This window comes from Schistocerca gregaria, chromosome 2 (assembly GCF_023897955.1).
Source record: "Schistocerca gregaria isolate iqSchGreg1 chromosome 2, iqSchGreg1.2, whole genome shotgun sequence".
Lineage (NCBI taxonomy): Eukaryota > Metazoa > Arthropoda > Insecta > Orthoptera > Acrididae > Schistocerca > Schistocerca gregaria.
The window spans coordinates 92,458,888-92,482,575 of NC_064921.1; the positions used below are offsets into that span (position 1 = coordinate 92,458,888).

At 44.5% G+C, this 23,688-nt stretch overlaps 1 protein-coding gene across 2 annotated transcripts in view; it reads right to left on the minus strand.

Moving 5' to 3' along the window:
* Window positions 1-1,997: 1,997 nt before the first annotated feature.
* The window catches only part of LOC126336408 (hexamerin-like), a 47,452-nt gene continuing 25,761 nt past the window's right edge, over window positions 1,998-23,688 (minus strand). Inside the window, exons 5-10 of one of the 2 annotated variants that reach the window (XM_050000100.1) lie at window positions 21,801-22,105; window positions 17,665-17,823; window positions 17,413-17,577; window positions 17,191-17,319; window positions 10,830-11,145; window positions 1,998-2,485 (exon numbers count right to left, since the gene is read on the minus strand). In XM_050000100.1, coding sequence (XP_049856057.1) covers window positions 2,055-2,485; window positions 10,830-11,145; window positions 17,191-17,319; window positions 17,413-17,577; window positions 17,665-17,823; window positions 21,801-22,105 — 1,505 coding nt within the window. In that variant the 3' untranslated portion in view covers window positions 1,998-2,054. Of the gene's footprint in view, window positions 2,486-10,829; window positions 11,146-17,190; window positions 17,320-17,412; window positions 17,824-21,800; window positions 22,106-23,688 lie in introns of both variants that reach the window. The other variant, XM_050000099.1, reaches the window with a different exon arrangement.

Sequence of the window (23,688 nt, forward strand, 5' to 3'; positions counted from 1 at the left end):
CCGCCAAAGGACAGTTGAACGCACTGCTTGGAGGTGTACCGAGCTGCCACCCCGTCAGCCACGGCCAGACGCCTCTTCTAGCTAGACCGTCTCTTACGGATGGACGTGGTGTATTCAACGAACCTCCAGACATTGCAGAATTATTTCATTGTGATCTCTCTCCGTGACGAGTTGGGTCTTTTCTATTATTATTTGTTGTTTTCTATTTGTGATGGTCTGCAGTTGGGTTCAAGTTTGTTGTTCTTTTGGAGATTGTGTTATTGTTTCGTTTTGGTGAGTCCAATAAACTGTTTCGGACTTGTTTCCTGCGTTTCTATTCTGGTAGCACAGATACTTCAGTTACAGCTACGAGGGGCAGTCAAAAAGTAATGCCTCCCATTTTTTTTTCTACTTAAAAAAATTAAGTTAAGTGAAAAATTTGAATTTGGCGCCATTCCTCAAACCTTCTTCTGCAATCCACTGCAGTAGTAACTTTCTGTGTCAACAGGTGGCAGCACAGCAGAAGTTTGTAAGATGGCCGACATCGATGTTCGTTTGAGACAGCGTTGTGTGATTGAATTCTTGAATGCAGAAGGTGAAACGCCCATACGCATTCATGAAAGACTGAAGAAGGTGTATGGTGTTGTGACAGTGGATGTCAGCACTGTTAGACAATGGGTTCGTCGTTGTAAGGAAGCTGAAGGACAAACACCGTTGACTGACGAAAAGCGGAGCGGCAGGCCGGTGAGTGCAGTGACTCCACACAACACTCAGCAAGTTGATGACATCATTCGTGGTGACCGTCGGGTGACTGCAGATGAAGTGTGTCGCATTATTTCTCTTAGTAAAGGCAGTGTGATCACGATTATTAAACAATTGGGGTACTCAAAAGTTTGTGCACGGTGGGTTCCAAGAATGTTACCCGATCAGAATAAAGAGGCAAGGAAAACAATAGTTTCCCAACACTTGCAGCGCTTCCGTTTGGAGGGAGATGAGTTTCTGAAAAAAATTGTGACCGGGGACAAAACATGGGTGCATTTTTTTGAACCCGAATCAAAGAGGCAGTCAATGGAGTGGCGTCACACAAGCTCGCCGAGGAAGAAAAAATTCAAAACTGTGCGATCGGCAGGGAAGGTTATGGCAACAGTTTTCTGGGATACAGAGGGTGTGATTCTGGTTGATTTTTTGGAGCAGGGATGCACAATAAATTCTGTTCAATACGTCACAACCCTCAAAAAACTTAAAGCACGTCTTCAGCGAGTTCGCCCAACAAAATCAATGGCAGATGTTCTTCTTTTGCATGACAATGCAAGACCACACACCAGTCGTCACACCTCTGACGAGATTGTCAAAATTGGATGGGAAGTTTTGCCTCATCCCCCATACAGCCCTGACCTGGCACCATCAGACTTCCATCTGTTCGGGCCACTAAAAGAAGCTCATCGTGGGATTCATTTTGAAGATGAGGAGGCCGTCAAAACATCCGTGCGTCAATGGCTTAGGAAGCAGAGCTGTGATTTTTACCATGCTGGGATACATGCCCTTGTTCAAAGATGGACCAAAACTGTAGAGATGGGCGGAGATTACATTGAAAAATGACAAAATGATCCTCAATGTTGTGGTTTTCAACCTATGTAATTGCATTTAAATTTCCTGACAATTAAACGTAGAAAAAAAAAAAGGAGGCATTACTTTTTGACTGACCCTCGTAGTTTCTTCTGTTCAGAAGATTTGAAATGATTGCTCCTGTGTCGAGTGCTACGCTCTTGTGTGTGTAAGAATCTGAGCTGCAGAGGGAAGTGTGTAACGAAATGTATCAGTTTTCAGATTTTTCAAGCTGCCGTGCACAGTGAAACCTGGGTCGGCTCAGTCTGGTCCGCCAGTGCTGTGGACGCATTTGAATACTGTGAACGGTGGTGTCAAAATTCTTGTTAGGGAGAAGCAAGCCCCACATGAGGTCATAGCTCATGCAATGCATTGTAGACGAACATGTCATCATGAAATGAAACACTGTTACGTAAAACAACGAACATTTATTTGGCACTAGGAATTGGCAGTGACTGGTGAATACATGACTAGACAGCTGGTCGATTGATCTCGTCAATGGTCTTGTGGTAGACGACAACGTCCCCGATGTATGTGTTGGGCAGGTCGTAGTAGTGCGGGATGCGGCGGTCGAAAGGGAAGGCGACCGGACGGCCATCTGCGAGCTCGGCGGTCCAGTAGCCGGCGACGAGCGACTGCGCGTCCGCGGAGGCGGCGGTGGCGTTCGAGGGCAGGTAGCTGGCGATGACGTAGAAGCGCAGCGGCAGGCCTTGGCGGGAACCGCGCGGCAGCACCAGCCGCTCGGGGAATCCCCGGCGGGCCGCGGCGGCCGGGCTGAAGGGCTGCTTGCCCTGCAGGGCCTCGTTCACGGCCGACTCCAGCTCGCTCGTCGACAGCGGTGAGGGCCGCGCGCTCGGGAAGTCGCGAGAGCTGCGCGAGATCTCGTTCTCCCCGGCTTGCACTGCACAGCGGAACAAGCGAAACGTAATTACTGTTTCTCTTGAAACTAGGGCATTTGATTGTGAAATTCTTCTAGATAAGTTTAAGTATTGTGATATGGGACAGTGCACAAATGGTTTAATTCATACTTAACTGGAAGAATGCAGAAGGTTGAAATTAGCAGTACAGAGAGTCTACAAAAACCAGCAGAGTCCTCTAACTGGGGAGGTATCAAGAATGGTGTCCCACAGGGTTCAGTCTTGGGTCTCTTATTGTTCTTAATATACAGGGTGTTACAAAAAGGTACGGCCAAACTTTCAGGAAACATTCCTCACACACAAATAAAGAAAAAATGTAATGTGGACATGTGTCCGGAAACGCTTAATTTCCATGTTAGAGCTCATTTTATATTCGTAAGTAAGAACTGTACTTGCTCGATTCACCGCCAGTTGGCCCAATTGAAGGAAGGTAATGTTGACTTCGGTGCTTGTGTTGACATGCCACTCATTGCTCTACAGTACTAGCATCAAGCACATCAGCACGTAGCATCAACAGGTTAGTGTTCATCACGAACGTGGTTTTGCAGTCAGTGTAATGTTTACAAATGCAGATACCCATTTGATGTATGGATTAGCACGGGGTAATAGCCGTGGCGCTAGACGTTTGTATCCAGACAGACAGATTTCCAGATCGAAGGAGTCCCGACAGTAAGACGTTCGAAGCAATTGATCGGCGTCTTAGGGAGCACGGAACATTCCAGCCTATAACTCGCGACTGGGGAAGACCTAGAACAACGAGGACACCTGCAATGGACGAGGCAATTCTTCGTGCAGTTGACGATAACGCCAATGTCAGCGTCAGATAAGTTGCTGCTGTACAAGGTAACGTTGACCACGCCACTGTATGGAGAGTGCTACGGGAGAACCAGTTGTTTCCGTACCATGTACAGCGTGTGCAGGCACTATCAGCAGGTGATTGGCCTCCACGGGTACTCGTCTGCGAATGGTTCATCCAACAATGTGTCAATCCTCAGTTCAGTGCAAATGTTCTCTTTACGGAGGAGGCTTCATTCAACGTGATCAGATTGTAAATTTTCACAATCAACATGTGTCGGCTGACGAGAATCCGCACGCAATTGTGCAATCACGTCATCAACACATACTTTCTGTGAACGTTTGGGCAGGCATTGTTGGTGATGTCTTGATTGGGTCCCATGTTCTTCCACCTACGCTCAATGGAGCACGTTATCATGATTTCGTACGGGATACTCTACCTGTTCTGCTAGAACATGTGCCTTTACAAGTACGACACAACATGTCGTTCATGCACGATGGATTGGTAGAGGCGGACCAATTCCATGGCCTCCACGCTCTCCTGACCTCAACCCTCTTGACTTTCATTTATGGGGGCATTTGAAAGCTCTTGTCTACGCAACCCCGGTACCAAATGTAAAGACTCTTCGTGCTCGTATTGTGGACGGCTGTGATACAATACACCATTCTCCAGGGCTGCATCAGCGCATCAGGGATTCCATGCGATGGAGGGTGAATGCATGTATCCTCGCTAACGGAGGACATTTTGAACATTTCCTGTAACAAAGTGTTTGAAGTCACGCTGGTACGTTCTGTTGCTGTGTGTTTCCATTCCATGATTAATGTGATTTGAAGAGAAGTAATAAAATGAGCTCTAACATGGACAGTAAGCGTTTCCGGACACATGTCCACATAACATATTTTATTTCCTTTGTGTGTGAGGAATATTTCCTGAAAGTATGTCCGTATCTTTTTGTAACACCCTATATATTAACGACTTGCCACTCTATATTCATGGAGATGCAAACTTAGTTCTTTTTGCTGATGATACAAGTATAGTAATCTCACCCAATAAGCAAGAATCAGCTCAGGAAATTGCAGATAATGTGTTTCAGAAAATTATTAAGTGGTTCTCTGCAAATGGACTCTCACTAAATTTATACAATTCTGTACAGTAAATGGCATAACACCATTGATAAATATAGACTATGAACGGATGTCTGTTGCTAAGGTAGAATACTCAAGACTTCTGGGTGTGTGCATTGATGAAAAATTGAATTGGAAGAAATACATCGATGATCTGCTGAAACAGTTAGGTTCAGCTACTTATGCTATTAGGGTTACTGCAAATTTTAGTGATAAACATATCAGTAAATTAGCCTACTATGCCTATTTTCATTCACTGCTTTCATATGGCATCATATTTTGGGACAATTCGTCATTAAGAGAGGGAGTATTCATTGCACAAAAGCGTGTAACCAGAATAACAGCTGGAGCCCACCCCAGATCACCTTGCAGACATTTATTTAAGGAACTCGGGATATTCACAGTACCTTCGCACTACAAATATTCACTTACGAAATTTGTCATTACTAACCCATCCCAATTCAAAAATAACAGCCAAGTGCATAGCTACAACACTAGAAGAAAAGATGATATTCACTATTCTGTATTAAATCTCACTATGGCACAGAAAGGGGTGGATTATGCTACCACTCAAATCTTTGGTCATTTGCCAAATAGTATTAAAATTCTGACAGAAAGCCAACCAATATTTAAAAGCAAATTAAAAGAATTTGTGAATGACAACTTCTACTCAATAGACGAATTCTTAGATATGAAGTAGTAACTAAAAAAATTAATTAATTAATTATGTTGTGCAAAGAAAACTTATGTTAAAGTGACACGTTCTACATCATTACGGAATGTCGTGTTCATGATCTACGGAACAAGTATTAATGTAGGTATGTATGTATGTATCCATAATTTCTGCCCGCATCTCGTGGTAGTGTGGTAGCGTTCTCGCTTCCCACGCCCGGGTTCCCGGGTTCGATTCCCGGCGGGGTCAGGGATTTTCTCTGCCTCGTGATGGCTGGGTGTTGTGTGATGTCCTTAGGTTAGTTAGGTTTAAATAGTTCTAAGTTCTAGGGGACTGATGACCATAGATCTTAAGTCCCATAGCGCTCAGAGCCATTTGAACCAAGCCATAATTTCTGTCTGGGAAACTGGGTCGTTTGTCTTAAACTGACTGAAAATGGACTTAATTTTGGAAACAGAAACCGGGACAAACCTGGACACTTCTCTAAAGCTGAAACAGAGTGAATTTGTTAATGGAAGAAGAAACTGGCGTAGGCATACGTATTCAAATACAGAGTACGTAAACAGGTAGAATACGGCGCTGCGGACGACAACCCCTATATAAAACAACAGTTTTTGAATCAAATGGTTCAAATGGCTCTGAGCACTATGGGACTCAACTGCTGTGGTCATTAGTCCCCTAGAACTTAGAACTACTTAAACCTAACTAACCTAAGTACATCACACACATCCATGCCCGAGGCAGGATTCGAACCTGCGACCGTAGCAGTCGCACGGTTCCGGACTGCGCGCCTAGAACCGCGAGACCACCGCGGCCGGCGTTTTTGAATCGATTACTGCTGCTACCACGGCAGGTTATCAAAGATTTAAGAGAGTTTGAACGTGGAATGGGGCACAGTACCTCTGATTTAGCAATGAAGTGAGAATTTTCCCTACGACCATTTCACGAGTGTACCTTGAATATCAGGAATCCGGTAAAACGTCAGATCTCCGACATCGCAGTGGCCGGAAAAGGATTCCGCAAGAACGGGACCAACGACGACTGAAGAGAATAGTTCAGCGTGACACAAGTCCAACCATTCCGCAAATTGCTGCAGATATCAATGCTGAGCCATCAGCGAGTGTCAGCGTGCGCACCTTGAACGAAACATCATCGATATGGGCTTTCGGAGCCGAAGGCCCACTCGGCTACCCTTGATGACTGCAGCACACTAAGTGTGACGCCTCGCGTGGGCCCCGTCAGAACTGACATTGGACTGTTGATGACTGGAACATGTTGTCTGGTCGGACGAGTTTCCTTTCATATTGTACTGAGCGAAAGGATGTGTACGGGTACGGAGCAAACATCATGAATCCGTGGATCCTGCATGTCAGCAGGGGACTGTTCAATCTGGTGGAAGCTTTGTAATGGTGTGGGGCATGTGCAGGTGGAGTGATGTTGGACCCCCCGCTGTGTCTAGATACAAATGTAACAGGTGACACGTACGTAAGCATCCTATGTGATCACCTGCGTCCATTCATGTCCATTGTGCATTCCGACGGACTTGCACAATTTCAGTAGGACAATGCGACACCCCACACGTCTAGAATTGCTACAGAATGGCTCCAGGAACACTGTTCTGAGTTTAAAGACTTTCACTGGCCACCAAACTCCCCAGACATGCAGCATATCTTGGATGCCTTGCAAAGTGCTATTCAGAAGAGATCTCCATCCCGTTTACTCCTACGGATTTATGGGCAGTCTTGCAGGATTCATGGTGTCAGTTCGCTCCAGCACTACTTCAGACATTAGTAGAGTCCATGCCACGTCGTGTTGCGGCACGTCTGTGTGCCTGAGGGCCGCTGCGCGATATTAGGCAGGTGTTCCAGTTTCTTTGGTTCTTCAGCGCATTTTCTCGTCTTTGTGCTTATTACCATCTGTAGTTATAACAAAATAATCGATCTTTGAAGGATAATTGCAAATCTGTTTGACAGCGTCGCACGCTGTCATTGATTTCACGGTTGCTGTTGCTTTTGTTCTGCCTAACACCACTTTTTTTTTCGGAATCATTAAGCAGTGTGAAGCTTAGTCTGCAACCACCGCCCACTGGTTTCAAAGACATGTAGTGTTTAATGGTGCGATAACACGTTGCTAATTCCGTTGCTGTTTCTAAGTTGCCCTGGCAAAATGAATTTGTAACAAAATAACTGTCGATTTTTTTTGAAGTGCTTGCAGAGTACACATTTGATTCATGCTTTACGCTAGCTAAATAAGTCGTAATGTCAGCTTTTCCCCCACGTACAATGTAAACGTAACACAAATTAGTCATTCTGCTTCATAATCACTTTTACCTCGTTTTATGAAGAACCATTTACTGAATGTTTTTCTTTGAATGAACACTTCTTTTTGAAATTTTGCATGCATTTGAACAATGGAACTCATTAATAACAAATTAAGCGCGGTACGACTCAGACAAACTAAGAACCACATTGGTGCAGAGCTTAAAGTGAAATGAGATAAGGAACAACAATGGAAACTGACTTAGCAATAATACTCCTTAATGGACTTTTTTAAAGTCAGCTGCGATAATAAAAACTTCCTGTATTTAGCTTAACAGCTGGAGTTGAAATACGGATCCACGCATGAATTTAGAGAAAACATAGATAGTATGAGAATATTTCTCCACAATCCGGGACAAACTGCCGTCCCGGAAACATTTTGCGCGACACCTGCTTCTTTAATCTGAAACCGGTACATCTGGCCAGCCCTACCTGAAACGCATGTTACTGCCTTTGTGTGATTAAAGATGTCCAGTCAACATTCGAAACCGTCTAGACACAGTTTCTTGGTTGGAAAAACGAGGCATGTTATCTCGGGTGGGTGCCTGAATGAAGTGTCACGAGCTATGCCGGTTCGAAAAACACAAGCGACATAGCGTTTGCCTTCCCCCCCCCCCCCCCCACCCTGTTTCTCCACCCTTACATCCTTAGACGTTACTTGCCCTTCGTAGGTCTCTTTGCGAGACCTTTCGGAAATATAGATTTAGTAATGGTGAAAATGTGTTTTTTCTCTTTTAAAATAAGTACCACATCAGGGATTCCCAGACAGTGGTACACGTTCCACTGGTGGTACGCAAGTACATTTCAAGTGGTCGCATACAAGCAGACAAAACACGCATTAATATAAGTAAAATTATTCTCTTCCATTACATTATTTTTAAAGCGAAATGGCAGTGAAAAAACCTGATTAATAAAAGTAGCACCTCTATAATCACGAAGAAAATACATTCACCCAGAATGTTTTTGACTGTGTGCACGACACAGGAAGATCGGATTGTAACTTGCCTACCCCTCCCACTTCTTTAATTAGTCGTCGCTGCCTTGGCAGGGAATGATACTTTTTGTTTTGATATCGGCGAATTTCTGATGGGGACTTGACGGTGGTTATTCGAAAGTTTTCATGCCGGTTTGCAACTGTTGCCATCTTATGCGGTGTGCCAGTGTGTGTTATCACTACGCAGTGCATCGTTTATTGCTGATATTGTCGCTTTCTTGGGCGTTAGGGTAAATGGCATCGTGATACGAAGGAAGCTTTCTTCTGGAACCGAAATGAGCATATTACAACGAGTTGATTCTTGAGTTCTATAACTGTCATATTAAGCTTAACTTGACTGTGTGACTTACACCTGATTCTATTTTCAGTTAGCAACAGAGCAATTTTTAACCCAGGAAGCCACTTCTAAATTCAAGGGTACAGTCACAAAACATAAACCGACACTTAACCGCGGTATGGTGAAAACTTTTTTTAATTTACTAGTACTGAAGAATAACTTTTTCGAATTCCCTACTCTTACATCATTGTTGGAAGATACCCTACTCTTACATCATTGTTTGAAGATAACGAACTAACTCCGATGGAAGATTTAGTTCGAGATACACGTTTAGAGGTACTTCAAAATAGTTTTGAAAAGTGCTTTCCAATATATAAGTGCATAGGTTTCCATGGCTAAAGTCAGTCGACATAAAAGTTTTATAAGTATCATACGGCGTCATAATGTAAACAAAGAACTATAATGGAGAAACCATTAGCCTTGAAGAAGGCTACTGTAATCGTGACCGAAACGTTGATTCCTCCAACATAGTTGTTTACATTATGACGTTGTACGACACGGAGAAGACTTTTATGTCTACTATCCCAAAGATTATACAAAAGGCCTGTCTACGTCGGTTGTCTCGTATGTCTAGAGACGCCCCGGACAGCGGTAGGATACCAAATTGACTGTCGCTTCCCATACTGTCCGACAACCAGGTGTGATGGCCTGCGATGCCATTTATTTTCTTTGGTTGTCATGTGCGGCACCCGTACAACATAGCAGTACGCAGATGATTTTCAACGCCTCGTTTTGTTGCTCTTAATTACAAGCTATCCTGGACTTACATTTCAGCAAGATAATGCCCACCCACACACGGCGAGAGCTTCTACTGCTTGTCTTCTTACGTGCCAAACACTACCTTTGCCAGTATGGTCACCGGATCTTTCCCCATCTGAGAATGTTTGAAGCCTTATGGGCAGGGCCCTTCAGACATCTGGACAGAATTTGGTACAGTATCCATCAGGAAGACACTTAACAACTCTAGCAGCCAATGCCAAGCCGAATAACTGGATCAGAGGTGGACCAATGCGTTATTGACTTGCTCAGTTTGTGTAGCTCTTTCTCTTGAATAAATCTTTACAATTTTTTTTTTTGAAATTGTAATCGTTTGTTTGTTCGTACATGTACATCACATCAACCTATTTCCGTCCCGTTCCATAATTCCTTCGTTGTTTGTAGTTTTTTCCGTCAGTGGAAAAAATTAATATTTGGGTCAACACTCGTGAAACTCCAATTCATCTCTCTCAAACACCACCCTATGGGGGAGAGAGGGAGAGTTTTAGTAAATCAAAATTTACGAAGTAAATAAGTATATTTTATTTATCAGTCACCACTTTCCACGCAAAAATGAGAACATGGATTTTGTTGAATTACAACGCCAACTACGAAGAATCAAAACAAATGTTTAAGGCAAAATATAAGTAGTTTTTTAATGTAGAATCTGATTCTGCAATAAAAATGGGGGTTATCATTTGAAATTTTAAAGTTTCTTCCCGCCCCACCCCCTGGGGTTGCGGGCTAATTTTAGCACCGGCAGATGTCCCCCTCGAAAATAACCAACTTTGGATTCTACACATTTTTTCGTGTGAAGCTTATTTTTCGAGTTATTCTGGTTTGTCAACTTAAAATTTACACCATGTATATGAAGAAACCTTAACGCGCAATTCTGAGCCTGAAGGATAATACGTATGCCGCCTTAGTCCTTGAATTTATATTTGTTTTCGGAAGGGCACAAGGTGTGAAAACCGGATGTGGAGATATGTAATGTATTCAGTTTAAGACATTATGGGACTGGGCGAATGGTTAGTAAAATTATGACAAAAACTCTCTGGAAAGGATGTCCAAATATCGTAGAAAGAGAATACGCACCGTCGAAGGTTTTACTACAGTAAATTCAACATCTAACGTGTGTAGGATAATGTATGTAGGATAAGCTGTTAGTTTAAAGCCAAATGAAAATGCTAATGCGCCCATAAGTTGTATATGACGCTTGATAATCAGTGATGGCCCTTTAAATTAGTTGTACGGATAAAGATGTTTACTACCCGCTGTTCAGTTTTGCTGTATTTGCAATCCCATGCGGCTAAGTGTAATGTGCACTTACCTTCGTATACGAAGCGATCGAATTCAACGAAGTACTGCCTAGCCTCATCCACCGTCATCTCGTTGCCGTAGGAGTCGTAGCGTGGTCCATAGAAGGTACGGAAGATGGCCTTGGTCGGCTTCTCGCTGGACACCTTGATGCGGTACGTGAACGGCTTGTGGTTGAGGCGTGGCTGGCGGGCGAAGATCTTCACTTTCTCGGCTTCTTCGGCGCTGGACACTTTGAGCGTGTTGTCCACCTCGATATCGAAGTTCTCGAAAAACGTCACCAGTCGGTCGACGTCCACAGACTCGATTTTGACTCCAGGGAATTCCAGCTGTAAAGAAGCAGAGTTGGTTTGTGACTGATAAACATTCAGCACCTACTACATGTATGGAACAAGAGCAATCGATTCTACGTTATCTGTGCTTGAGATGAAAGCAGTGTAGTATGTCTTTCAGTTACTCTAGAAAGAAAACTGACGCTGTTCACCAGCTGCAATGGAGAAAAAGACAACGCTCTTTGAAGTAATTGAAATCGCAAGTTACTTTAAATATACGAGGCACGTCCGGAAAGTAAGTTCCGTTTGTATTTCTTTCCGCAGCAGCGATAAAGTCGCAGTTCGACGCATGCTCGGTAGTTGCGTTGAGTAAAGGAGGAGATGGCCTCATTTTGAGTTCCCTGGGTGCTTTTGAATGATATATGGTGCTTGTTTAGAATGGCAAAGTTGACTGAAAATACCGTTGCCTGTGAGATGAGATATGTAATGCTTTTACTGAATGTGAAGACTCCTAAACCATCCAATAGTCACCAACGTACTCGTATTTCCGAGGTTTACAGAGAAACTTGGACGTCTGATTCAACGGTAAGGAGATGGGTCCGCCAGTTCAAAGAAGGACGTGTTGTACACGGCGACGCAGGAAGTGGACGTCCGTGTTTAATTAAGCCTTTGCACCGCCACTTTGTAGTTCAGCAACATATCATTCAAGTCTCCATAAATAACTTTTCTCGAATCTTAGAGCACGAAATTTTCAGTGTTGAAGTGCTCCAACACTTCCTCTTCCTTTCTAGGTTCTCAGAGACTCCGCCTAATATCTCTGCTCCGAGTATTCTTCACTTGTTTTCCAAGGATACATATATCTGAAGTCAGTTGTTTTTGAAGAGGGGAAAAATCGGAAAGAAGTGTTAAGTGAGACTGAGCTGCCGGTGTATTTAATGGGTAATTTTACGTGTATAAGTAAAGTTATTTCTTTATTGCAGTAATGCAACATTGCGTGAATATGGTCCTCAAAAACCCACTATTTCATGCAAGACACTCAAGATGAGAGACAGATAATAGCAGTTTGCTTCCTGTTACAGACCCAATCTGTAACAGATGGTTCAAAATATCTCTGACAAAGAAACTCAATAAAACATTTGGTAAAGGGCCCCTTGAGCAATAGTTGGCTGTTAGTGAATACATGTGTTCGGCAAACCCCCGTAACAGCATGAGCCGGCGCATGCCAGACAAACCGTACCTTTAGGGTTATAAAAGAGGGTTTGTACATAATGCTGTATCAGGTTTTGATTACAAGCTGAAAGAGGCAAACAGAACTTGGTAAGAGACAGAGATTCACATATGGGAGCTTCCTCAAATATAGATAGATGCCTAGCAAGGGATATTCCAAGATATCAGAATTGTCACTTTTTTTTGATAATTATTTCAATTTCTTTGTTAAGTTACGTGAACCAAGGGGATTCCTACCCTTTGTATTCTTAGAAGAAACTCAATTCCGAACTGTAATATACCAGTTGTGCATGAAATGCAGAAAAAGGACGTCACTGAAGGAGAAGTTTCTGTGATTATTTGGACGGATAGTAAGACAGCAAATCTGCCATTAACATTTGCGTGAGAAATGCCTGAATGACAATTGCAGCGTTATGACAAATCTCAGGAAATGTACATTTCCATTTACAGGCCACTGATTGTTGGTGAATGTAATCGACATACTGGTGGGTTGATCTGACCGACAGTATTATGGGGAGATAAAGAGGAGCAAGAAATGACCTGTATGTATTTTTGACCATGTTCTTGTTAGTTATATAAATGTGTGTAAAAAGAGAAAGTGTTTTCAAGGAAAACAATGACTTTAGCTGAATTTTGACACTATTTCGCAGAATTATTGCGCAGTCTAAACACAAGACCACTTCGATACAAAAATCGAAGTGTTCAGTGGAACAGGATATTCAAGAAAAGAAACATAATGGCCCCACACAATATGTGCCATCAAAACCTCTACATCAGGTCCAAGTTGATCGTTAGACAATAGGGACAAACAAGAGGATTATATGAAAATTCCTGAAACGTCCAAGTTATGCACAAACCGCATGTGAGAAGTGTTGCGTTGAATTCTGTTGCAACAACAATTGTTTGAAGAGATTTCAGAGCGACTAGCACCCCAGAAGTGCTATGTTTTTCACATGTAAAAATTATGGCTTGATATCGGAATGTTGCAGAAGAACTGCAACACTCACATTTGTCAATAAAAATAGTGTTACTCGAAAGCAATGACCTTTTTAATTATTTTTCCCTCGTACCATGCCTGCTGAAGAACATAATTTTAGCTATGTCGCTTGAAATTGTTGAGATACAAAGGTTAAGGAAGGGCTCGTAAAGGGGAACCGTTATTTATACACTACCCGACTTTTCTAAAACTTTTACACAAGTTTCAAGGTCGCGTCTTCATAACATTGCTTCTGAAAAAGTGAGTTATCGAAAACTGTGCAATCGCTGGGTGACTAAAGCCTTACAGAGCAACATTCAAAAATACACACACACACATTATGAAAAAAGTCTGGACAGTGCAGTTAGTTTTTTTTTTGGCGCTTTACTATAAAGATGGGGATGAATTCTTAAGCAAGATAGTGACAGAGACCAGGGATGAGTCTCGGATCGGTTATGCAACCTCTTAGTCGAAACAACCAATGAAATGGAGGCTCACTGCATCACCAGTGAAGATTAAACTTAATCAATTCTTGACACCTCGGAAAGTCAAGTTTACAGTCTTTTGGCACAGACGCGGCATCCTAATTATGCATTTTTGTTACTGCGAGTCGTACAATCATTGAAAATGCTTACTCTGAGATGAGAATGAGCGCCGAGGAAAGCTCACGTAGAGTACTATTTTGATTAACGTCAATATCCGACATCACTCACCCTGCGAACAAGTCTCACTGTACTTCGTCTGGACCGAGCGAGGTGGCGCAGTGGTTAGCGCACTGGACTCACATTCTGGAGGACGACGGTTCGAACCTGCGTTCGGCCATCCTGATTTATGTTTTCCGTGATTTCACTAAAATCGCTTCAGGCAAATGCCGGGATGGTTCCTTTGAAAGGGCACGGCTGACTTCTCTCCCCAATCCTTCCCTAATGCTATGGGGCCGATGACCTCGCTGTTTTGCCGCGCGGGATTAGCCGAGCGGTCCCAGGCGCTGCAGTCATAGACTGTGCGGCTGGTCCCGGCAGAGGTTCGAGCCCTCCCTCGGGCATCGCTGTGTGTGCGTTTGTCCTTAGGCTAATTTAGGTTAAGTAGTGAGTAACCTTAGGGACTCATGACCTTAGCAGTTAAGTCCCATAAGATTTCACACACCTCGTTGTTTGGCCCCCTCCCCAAAGTCAACCAACCAACCAACCGACTTAGTCTGGAGCTTATTTGACAGCTATTCGTACAGCTCTGACGTCGCCCCTATAGAGTTCCACTTTTCTGCACCTGAAAACGTTCTTTGATGGTTAAAAATTCAACAACAACGTCGATCTCGAAGACCATATTACCACATGGTTGTGAGACAACGAAGGCGGTAGCGTTCTATGAGGAAGGCACACAAATCCTTGTGCCAGGCTACGACAAGTTGAAAGACGCCAAGCTCTCCTGGGTTGTCCCCTTCCATTTCTTGCCTTGATTCAGTTTTTTTCACACTGATGACCGCACAGTTGAGCGTCCCACAGCCCAAACATTATTTTTTTCTCGTGAAGTTCCCGAGTGGTGGCGGCGAATTAAGGTCACTGGAGTAATGAAATCTGGAATGAGAGCTTTGATTTTCTGAAGACAGAAAATGGATGACAAGGCTGGCGTACTTTTTATTAGGCATGGGACGATGTGTGGTAGCAAGCTATATGAGCGACAGGAGCAGAGTAACTTCTCGCTCGTCGCAACACAGCGGGTGCCTAGCTTTCTTTGCAGCGGTAGGTGCAGGTTACCTGGGACGTGGGCGACGTCAGGGCTGACATTGTGATGTGGCCTTACTGCACTGGGGTCCACTGCACGCCTACCAGACGACGTCCAGATGGCATCCTTGTCTGCATCAGTTCGGAGAGTTGTAATGTCTGCGTCCAAGGGGGTTGACAATACGGCGCCCACGTGGTACAGTGCCGCCCAAAGGCTAGATATAGTTTCAGGCCTATATTTCCCCAAGCATAGACCGAAAAACGCCATCTGATTGACTCGTGCTGACGCAAAAGAGCGCACTCCGAATCTCGAGGGACAACGTACGATAGGAGGAACGTTTGTTGTAATGGGTTGGATGGGATAGGAGCAGCAGAATCTGAGTATGGTTAGTAGCTATTTCTGTGTCCTCCCACGATTGAAAGTCTTCCTACGCAGTGGGGACAAGGCACTAATATTTTGTTGTGAAGGTGAAGTGGGGAGGTACTGGCATTTGCTTCTGGACAGCTGGAGAGACCCGTCGTGTCTCACTTCTGGACCGCCAAAGCGAACCTCAAAGTTCTTCACATCTGGTCAGCCAGAGTGAAGGTGATCATAGAGTCAGAAGTGTTACTGTTACGGTAATCCGGGCAGCGCTTGTCTGTTACAACAGTCGGGATTGTTCATACTTTCGCACTTGCGCTGTTTCGTTCGGGTCTTTAGTCATGGACACTGACCCCACTGAGAGCAGCTGAAAGCATCATCCCCGTGCTCCGAGCTGTCGGCACGTGGCCGGTCTTGCAGATTGGTGACGTATTTGCAGCACCGGCGTAGTAGGTTGACTGGTTAATTTGACCCCGCCCCAACTTACGCTTTCGCCTTGTCGCCAAACACAGATACGGCTTGCGTGTGTGATCTGTTCCAAGGACTCTCATTCCGGATCAACATTGTTGATAATAGTCAGGGGTAACGTGTTAAGGCATACTCTTACTCACAAAGATTGTAGGGCTCTATAACGTGATACTTCATCCTATTCCTGTATGCAAATGCCGCTGTGGACGAGCGGTTCTAGGCGCTTCAGTCCAGAACCGCGCTGCTGCTGTGGTCGCAGGCTCGAATCCTGCCTGACTAATGACCTCAGATGTTAAGTCCCATAGTGCTAAGAGCCATTTGAACCGTTTTTTTTGTGTTGAAAATGCAGCTAGCATCTCAGTATCTAAGTTACATTGTTCTTGGAACTTCCTAGTAGATTAAAATTGTGTGCCAGACCGAGACTCGAACTCGGGACCTTTGCCAGCTTTACATCCGCCAGTACCTCGTCTCTTCGTCGGTAGAGCACTTGTTCGCGAACGGCAAAGGTCTTGAGTTCGAGTCTCGGTCCGGCACACAGTTTTAATCTGCCAGGAAGTTTCACATCAGCGCACCCGTCGGTGCAGAGTGAAAATTTAATTCTGGATACATTGTTGTTATTTATATTCCATCCAATATTTGTGTGCTGTAATACTTTAAGAATTCTCGCAATAAATCACTCTGTGATACCAACATCTCTGTGTTATTTGAAAGTTGAATTTCACCTTTATCGTCAGATCCCTTTGCCCGATACGAGTGATCAGCTATTAAAGTATCACAAACAGATTTATGTCGAAGGCGCAACTCTTCAGCTGACCACAGACAGGGCCATATCATAATTTTCTCCATGAATTGTCTGTTGCGTGACAGGAAGTGTGGTGGTTAAAGTGAGGTTGGGAGCATTAACCGAACTAATACGGATTTATTTAATGAATTTGGGTGACAAGTCCACCTCTCAATCCCGGTACTTTGCAAAGGAAATGTAGGCAGTAGCATTTAGTCGCAATTTTTTATTTATTATTTTGCCTATTGGCTACCAGTTTCGGCACACAGTGCGATCTCCAGGCCATCCCGTAGGCACGCGCAGTCACCAGGCTCGCTTTCCAAGTAGGTCTGTCAAATATTTGACACATCTGCTTGGGAAGCGACAATGACGACTGCGAGCCAGGGAATGGCCTGAGGATGGTACTATGTGCCGAAACTAGGCAAAATAATAAAAAACTTGCTACCATAGACTGAAACATATATTTTCAAACAAAATTGGTAAGGCTAACAAAGGTACCCCCGGTTAGCGATTTTTCTGTCGGATGTCAACGTGCGGTAAGACTATTCTGGAACTACCTGTAACTTACCTCTCGTCTCGTGTACGGTTTAAGATAGTTCTGGTACTCCTGGAAGACTCTCAACACTCTCTTGACAATCCGGTAGTACAATGGGTCACGGAGCATGGTTTCATATTTCCCAAATACTGTGCCGGCGACCTGTGAACAGAAATGAACGACAGTTTTCTCCATGTCTAGTTTGAAGCTGGTAATTTTTGTGCAGTTCTGTTAGACCATGCCTCGGGCACTTACTCCATATCGCTGTGCGGGTTCGAGGTATTTTCCAAAGAACGACAGGAGTTCGTTGTAGACGGAACCGTAGTACCTGGGGTGGATGGAGTCGGCGTTGTTCTGGATCATGTTCGCCAGCATGTTGACTGCTTCACTTGGCTTGTACCTAAACCTGCCATCTATTGCCTGCGGCAGAAAACGAATTTCGTCAGGGAATCTGACTTGCGAACCTATTACACAGAGACAAAAGAGAAAGGCAGCTCGGGTACTCACGTGTATGGCGAGGCCCATGTCGATAGCCTCGAGCACTCTGTACTCGCTGAACCAGATCCTTTGCAGGGCGGTAAGGTCACCATCTGGAATGTTCAGTTTTGCAGGACGCACGGGAATTTCGACGCCGTTCTGCAGCCTGAGCTCAGGGTAGTAGGCAGTCTGGAAAGGAAACGAAGTCGATCTTAATAGCAATTCCCATTTATAACAGCTCTCCACAGAAAGGGGCACCATCTTTCAACTCTTACATTTAAACAATGGAAATTACAAATACATCTAGACGTAACTGATGAACTACCAATTAGATTATTAATATCATTCAGTCGAATGTTGCCACACGTTTACGTTTAAATGTTTCCATGATTTTATGATTCACTTCTTTCAGTTTCCATAGTTTTGTAATTACCATTTTTCGCTTCTTTGCCTTGATATATCTCCACAATCTGACAGTAATGTGTTAAGTAGGACCGTATATGTAGAGTGTGTGAAGTAGAGATTGCTATGCTTTGTTTGGAGTGTTATAATACACTGAAGCACCAACGAAACTGATATAGTCATCCGTATTCAAATACAGAGATAAACATGCAAAATACGGCGCTGTGGTCGGCAACGCCTATACGAGTATAAGACAACAAGTGTTTGGTGTTAGATCCGTCAATGCTGCTACAGTGGCACGCTATCAAGATCTAAGTGAGTTTGAACATGATGTTATAGTCGGCGCACGAGCGATGGGATACAGCATCTCAGAGGTAGCGATGAAGTGGGGATTATCCCGTACGACCATTCCACGAGTGTATCATGAATATCAGGAATCCGGTAAAACGTCAAATCACCAACATCGCTGCGGCCGGAAAAGAATCCTGGTAGAACGGGACCAGCGACGACTGATGAGAATATTTTAACGTGACGGAAGTGCAACCCTTCCGCAGACTGTTGCAGATTTCAATGCTGGGCCATCAACAAGTGTCAGCGTGCGAACCATTCAGCGAAACATCATGTATATGGGCTTTCGGAGCCGAAGGCCCACTCGTGTACCCTCGATGACTGCATGACATAAACTTTTACGCCTCGCCTGGGCCAGTCAACACAGCCATTCGATTGTTGATGACTGGAAACATGCTGCCTGGTCGAACAAGTGGCGTTTCAAATTGTGTCGAGCGAATGGACGAGTGCGGGTATGGAGACAACCTCATGAATCCATGGACCTTGCTCTTGGCTCTATAATGGTGTGGGACGTGTACATTGGGAGTAATGTAGGACACCTGATACGTCTAGAAACGACTCTGACAGGTGACACGTACGTAAGCATCCTGTCTGACCACCTGCATCCATTCATGTCGATTGTGCATTCCGATGGACTTGGGAAGTTCTAGCAGGACAATGTGACAACCCACACGTTCAGAATTGCTACACAGTGACTTATATTACGAGTTAGTGAATGGTTTTTCTTTACAAATCGTGCGCTGTACTTATTCTCTTTGAAACATGAAAATAAAATGGCTCCGATGTTATTTTTGTACGTAGGCCCTTTGCCCGTACAAGAAAAATGGGATAAATAATGGACTGGACCACACCGCGCAATTAGATAGCGAGTGTATGAGAAACCATTACCAAAGATAAAGAGAGGTTAATGATACATTTGCAAAGATTTCGTGGAACTGGACCCAACAGTGGACAAAAGCACAGGGTGTTTATAAATGAATATCGCGGCTTTAACGCTTTATAATATTTATTATATTAAACTTACAGTTATAAATGATATGTTAAATGAAAGAGCAACTCAAACAGTTTTACCAAGAACCTTACAAATGTTCAATGTGAGCACTGTTTGTCACATCAAGTCTATAGCCGAATTCTTGCTAAATGTTGATAAGTTTGTCTTCAGTGATGGTCGCAACAGCTGCCTCAATCCGGTTTCTTAATTCAGGGAGGTCTGCTGGTAGCGGAGGCACGTACACACGATCCTTGATGAAGCCCCAAAGAAAAAATCGCATGGAATTAGGTCAGGTGAACGTGCAGGCATGCAAAAAAGCCCTGTCATTGGGTCCTTTGCGGCCTGTCCAGCGCTTGGGTACAGTCAAGTTCAACCAATCGCGTACTTCGTTATGCCAGTGAGGTGGTGCACCATCTTGCTGGACCGAGCGAGGTGGCGCAGTGGTTAGCATACTGGACTCGCATTCGGGAGGACGACGGTTCAATCCCGTCTCCGGCCATCCTGATTTAGGTTTTCCGTGATTTCCCTAAATCGTTTCAGACAAATGCCGGGATGGTTCCTTTAAAGGGGCACGGCCGATTTCCTTCCCAATCCTTCCCTAACCCGAGCTTGTGCTCCGTCTCTAATGACCTCGTTGTCGACGGGACGTTGAACACTAACCACCACCACCACCATCTTGCTGGAAAATGAAGTTCTCTGGCTCATCTTCTTCCAACTGAGAGAAGAGCCATTGCTCTAGTGTGTCAAGGTAGTAAGTGCCCGTTACAGTAGGTTCACCAAAAAAGAAAGACCCATAAACTTTCTACTGGGATACGGCACACTTTAGGGGAATCTCGTTACATTTGTACCACCTCGTGAGGATTTTCTGAGCCCCAGATGCGCGCATTGTGGGTGTTAACATGTCCACTACGGTAAAAGGACGATTCGTCACTGAAGACAACATGATCCAGAAAATCTTCATCGTCATGAAACAACATTTCGTTTCCGAAGTTGGCACATAATCCATGGTCTGCCAGCTTTAGAGCCTGTAATAACTGTAAACGGTAAGGACGTAGTAGTGCGCGTTTTCTTAAAACTTTCCCAACAGTCGACACGGGGACTTGTAGTTCATGACTAGCCTTCCGGACTGACTTCTTTGGGTTATGAGTGAACGAGTCTCTCACTCGCTCAAACAGTCTCTTCACTATTTCTTGGTCGTCATGTGCTCTTCCCTTTACAAAGGCAGCTGGTACCTTCAAACTGATGATCACTTGGAGGATCACAACCGTACTTCAGCCGCAACGCGCGTTGCACAGTAACCATAGATTCGGTCTTTGCAAACTGCAAAACACAAAATGCTTTTTATTCACTAGTCGCCATCGTTGCTACTACCGCTATCTAGCGGATTGCGGCGGAAAAATTGCGCGCTGTGCATGCGCACTAGTGCCAAACAAAAGTGAGTTGCTCTTTCATTTGACAAATCATTTATAACTGTAAGTATAATGTAATAAATATTACAAAGCTTTAAAACCTCGATATTCATTTATAAACATCCTGTAAATGTGGAAATTGTAAGGGCAGAAAAATGATGTATTAATTTATCTAGATTTTATTCCTTTTCGGGCGAGCTCTTACAGTTTAAATATATGTCCAGTGCGAGTCAGTGTTGGAAGACTTGTGAATATAAAAAAATGAACTATGAAGCAAGAATCTTGTGTGAAATGTGTAGAGAACGAAGAATGTATTCCAAGAGAATGTTAGATAAGACCCAAAGAGCTATTGCAAGTAAATGAAAATTGTAAAAGGGTGAAGAAATACAGAAGGTGGTGGACAGTGTGTGCTTGTTTTGTATAATGCCTAGAGCGATAATGCCAAGATCTCATCAGGTAGGAGACCAGGGGGGAATCGCACCAGCTGTACAGAAGATGTGTGGAGGTGTCAATAGGTAGTAGTGCTATACACACAAACCACGCAAACAGAAGAATTCTTACGCAATTGTTGTTGTCGTGGACTTCAGTACGAAGACTGGTTCAGTGCAGATTTCCACCGCAGAGCTCCATGTCCTCAGGAAATATAATGACTTGCTTCCAGCTATTCGCAATACAAACATAGACAAGACTATGTCGGTCAACGTCAAAGACCAAATCAGTCAATCATCCAGACTGCAACTACAAAAAATGCTGTTACCCCTCTTCACGAACATCTCTGTAGATATCCCTCCCCATGTGGAGGCATGTACATCGCCGGGGTATGCATACCACTCCACCACCCCAAGATCTATGGTTTGTAGGGGTCTTACAAATAGATCGTAAGGACGATGGAAATAGTTATGTTGGGGGAAGATGAGGAAGGGGGAGGAATGTTGCATAGAACACGAGACAAGAGGAGGCAATCATATCCATATTGTGAATGCCCGTCAGAGGTGAGTTTGTAGAGGAATGCCTACCAGTGACACTTTGTCGTCGTTGATAGAGGAGACATCTGGCAGGCCGAGCGACAACCTCTCGTGGAAGTAGCGGGCGAACAGATGCCGCAGGACGTGGTAGAAGACGTCACCGCGGACTTTTCCGTACTCCATGGTGTAGTTGGCAGCACTGAGGAAGTACGGGAAGCGGTAGTTGAAGTCTGCGAAGAACTCGTTGAGTCCGACATCTTCCAGGTAGTACGAGAGCCTCTGGTCGGGTGTGTGGGCAGTCGGATACCCAGTGTAGTTGGCCAGAATGTAGTACGGCTTCCCGCCGGAGGCGTATCCTGTGAACAGACACCACACCTTTCAGTGACGCAGTCCAGGTACATAGAGTGAAACAGTGCTATCTGGTTCTGACAGATATTTCTTATATCACGTACATTATCATGTTTTGTCACATTACTTGCTCTGTCGATGTCGGGGTCGGTAAAGTTATAGCAGAACATTATAATGTTGTCAAGGATATAACAAAGAGTCATATTTGGTGTTCAGAATGAAATTTCCACTCTGCAGCTTAGTGTGCGCTGATACGAAACTTCCTGACAGATTAAAAGTGTGTGCCGGACCGAGACTCGAACTCGGGACCTTTGCCTTTCGCAGGCAAGTGCTCTACCATCTGAGCTACCCAAGCACGACTCACGACCCGTCCTCACAGCTTTACTTCAGCCAGTACCTCGTCTCCTACTTTCCAAACTTCACAGAAGCTCTCCGGCGAACCTTATAGAACTAGCACTCCTGGAAGAAAGGATATTGCGGAGACATGGCTTAGCCACAGCCTGGGGGATGATTCCAGAATGAGATTTTCACTCTGCAGCGGAGTGTGTGCTGATATGAAACTTCCTGGCAGACTAAAACTGTGTGCCGGACCGAGACTCGAACACTGGACCTTTGCCTTTCGCGGGCAAGTGATCTACCATCTGAGCTACCCAACCACCAATCACGCCCGGACCTCACAGCTTTACTTCCGCCAGTACCTCGTCTCCTACCTTCCAAACTTCACAGAAGCGCCTTTCTTCCAGGAGTGCTAGTTATGCAAGGTTCGCAGGAGAGCTTCTGTGAAGTTTGTAAGGCATGAGACGAGGTACTGGCAGAATTGAAGCTGTGAGGACGGGTCGTGCGTCGTGCTTGGGTAGCTCAGATGGTAAAGCACTTGCCTGGGAAAGGCAAAGGTCCCGAGTTCGAGTCTCGGTTCGGCACGCAGTTTTAATCTGCCAGGAAGTTTCATCTTTGGTGTTGTTGTGACATCTATCGTTGCAAACACCTTGAATGCACTGAATGCTGGATGCAGGCAAGGCTCTTGTCGAACAGGGTTACACTACTTGCCGCAAACGGTTATTGTGTTTCGCTACTACACCAACTCGTTGCGTTAAACGACAACACTAGAACGAGTCACCCTTGTGGGTAGACGGATTGTTTATGTAGGCAAAACGGAGTATTTCCTCTATGATTGTTTCCTGCTTCGGTTTTTGGGACACACCTAAGACGCTCTGGCAAGAACCCCCAACAAGTGCCTCATTACAGTAAACTTTTTGCTGTTTTAATAACTCCAAGATCACTTCTCATGGATATCATGTTGTCGAGCGACAGCTGTTTCTTCCTCTACCAACGGCTTAAGTGAAATGTGCTTAGCACACTGCTCTCCCAACTGAACACACTCCATATGAAAAGGGATCAGTCATATGTTGCATTAGTGAAGGGCGCCGAGCGGTTCTAGCCGCTTCAATCTGGAACCGCGCTACGGATACCGTCGCAGGTTCGAATTCTGCCTCAGGCATGGATGTGTATGATATCCTTAGGTTAGTTAGGTTTAAGTAGTTCTAAGTTCTAGGGGACTGATGACCTCAGATGTTAAGTCCCACAGTGCTCA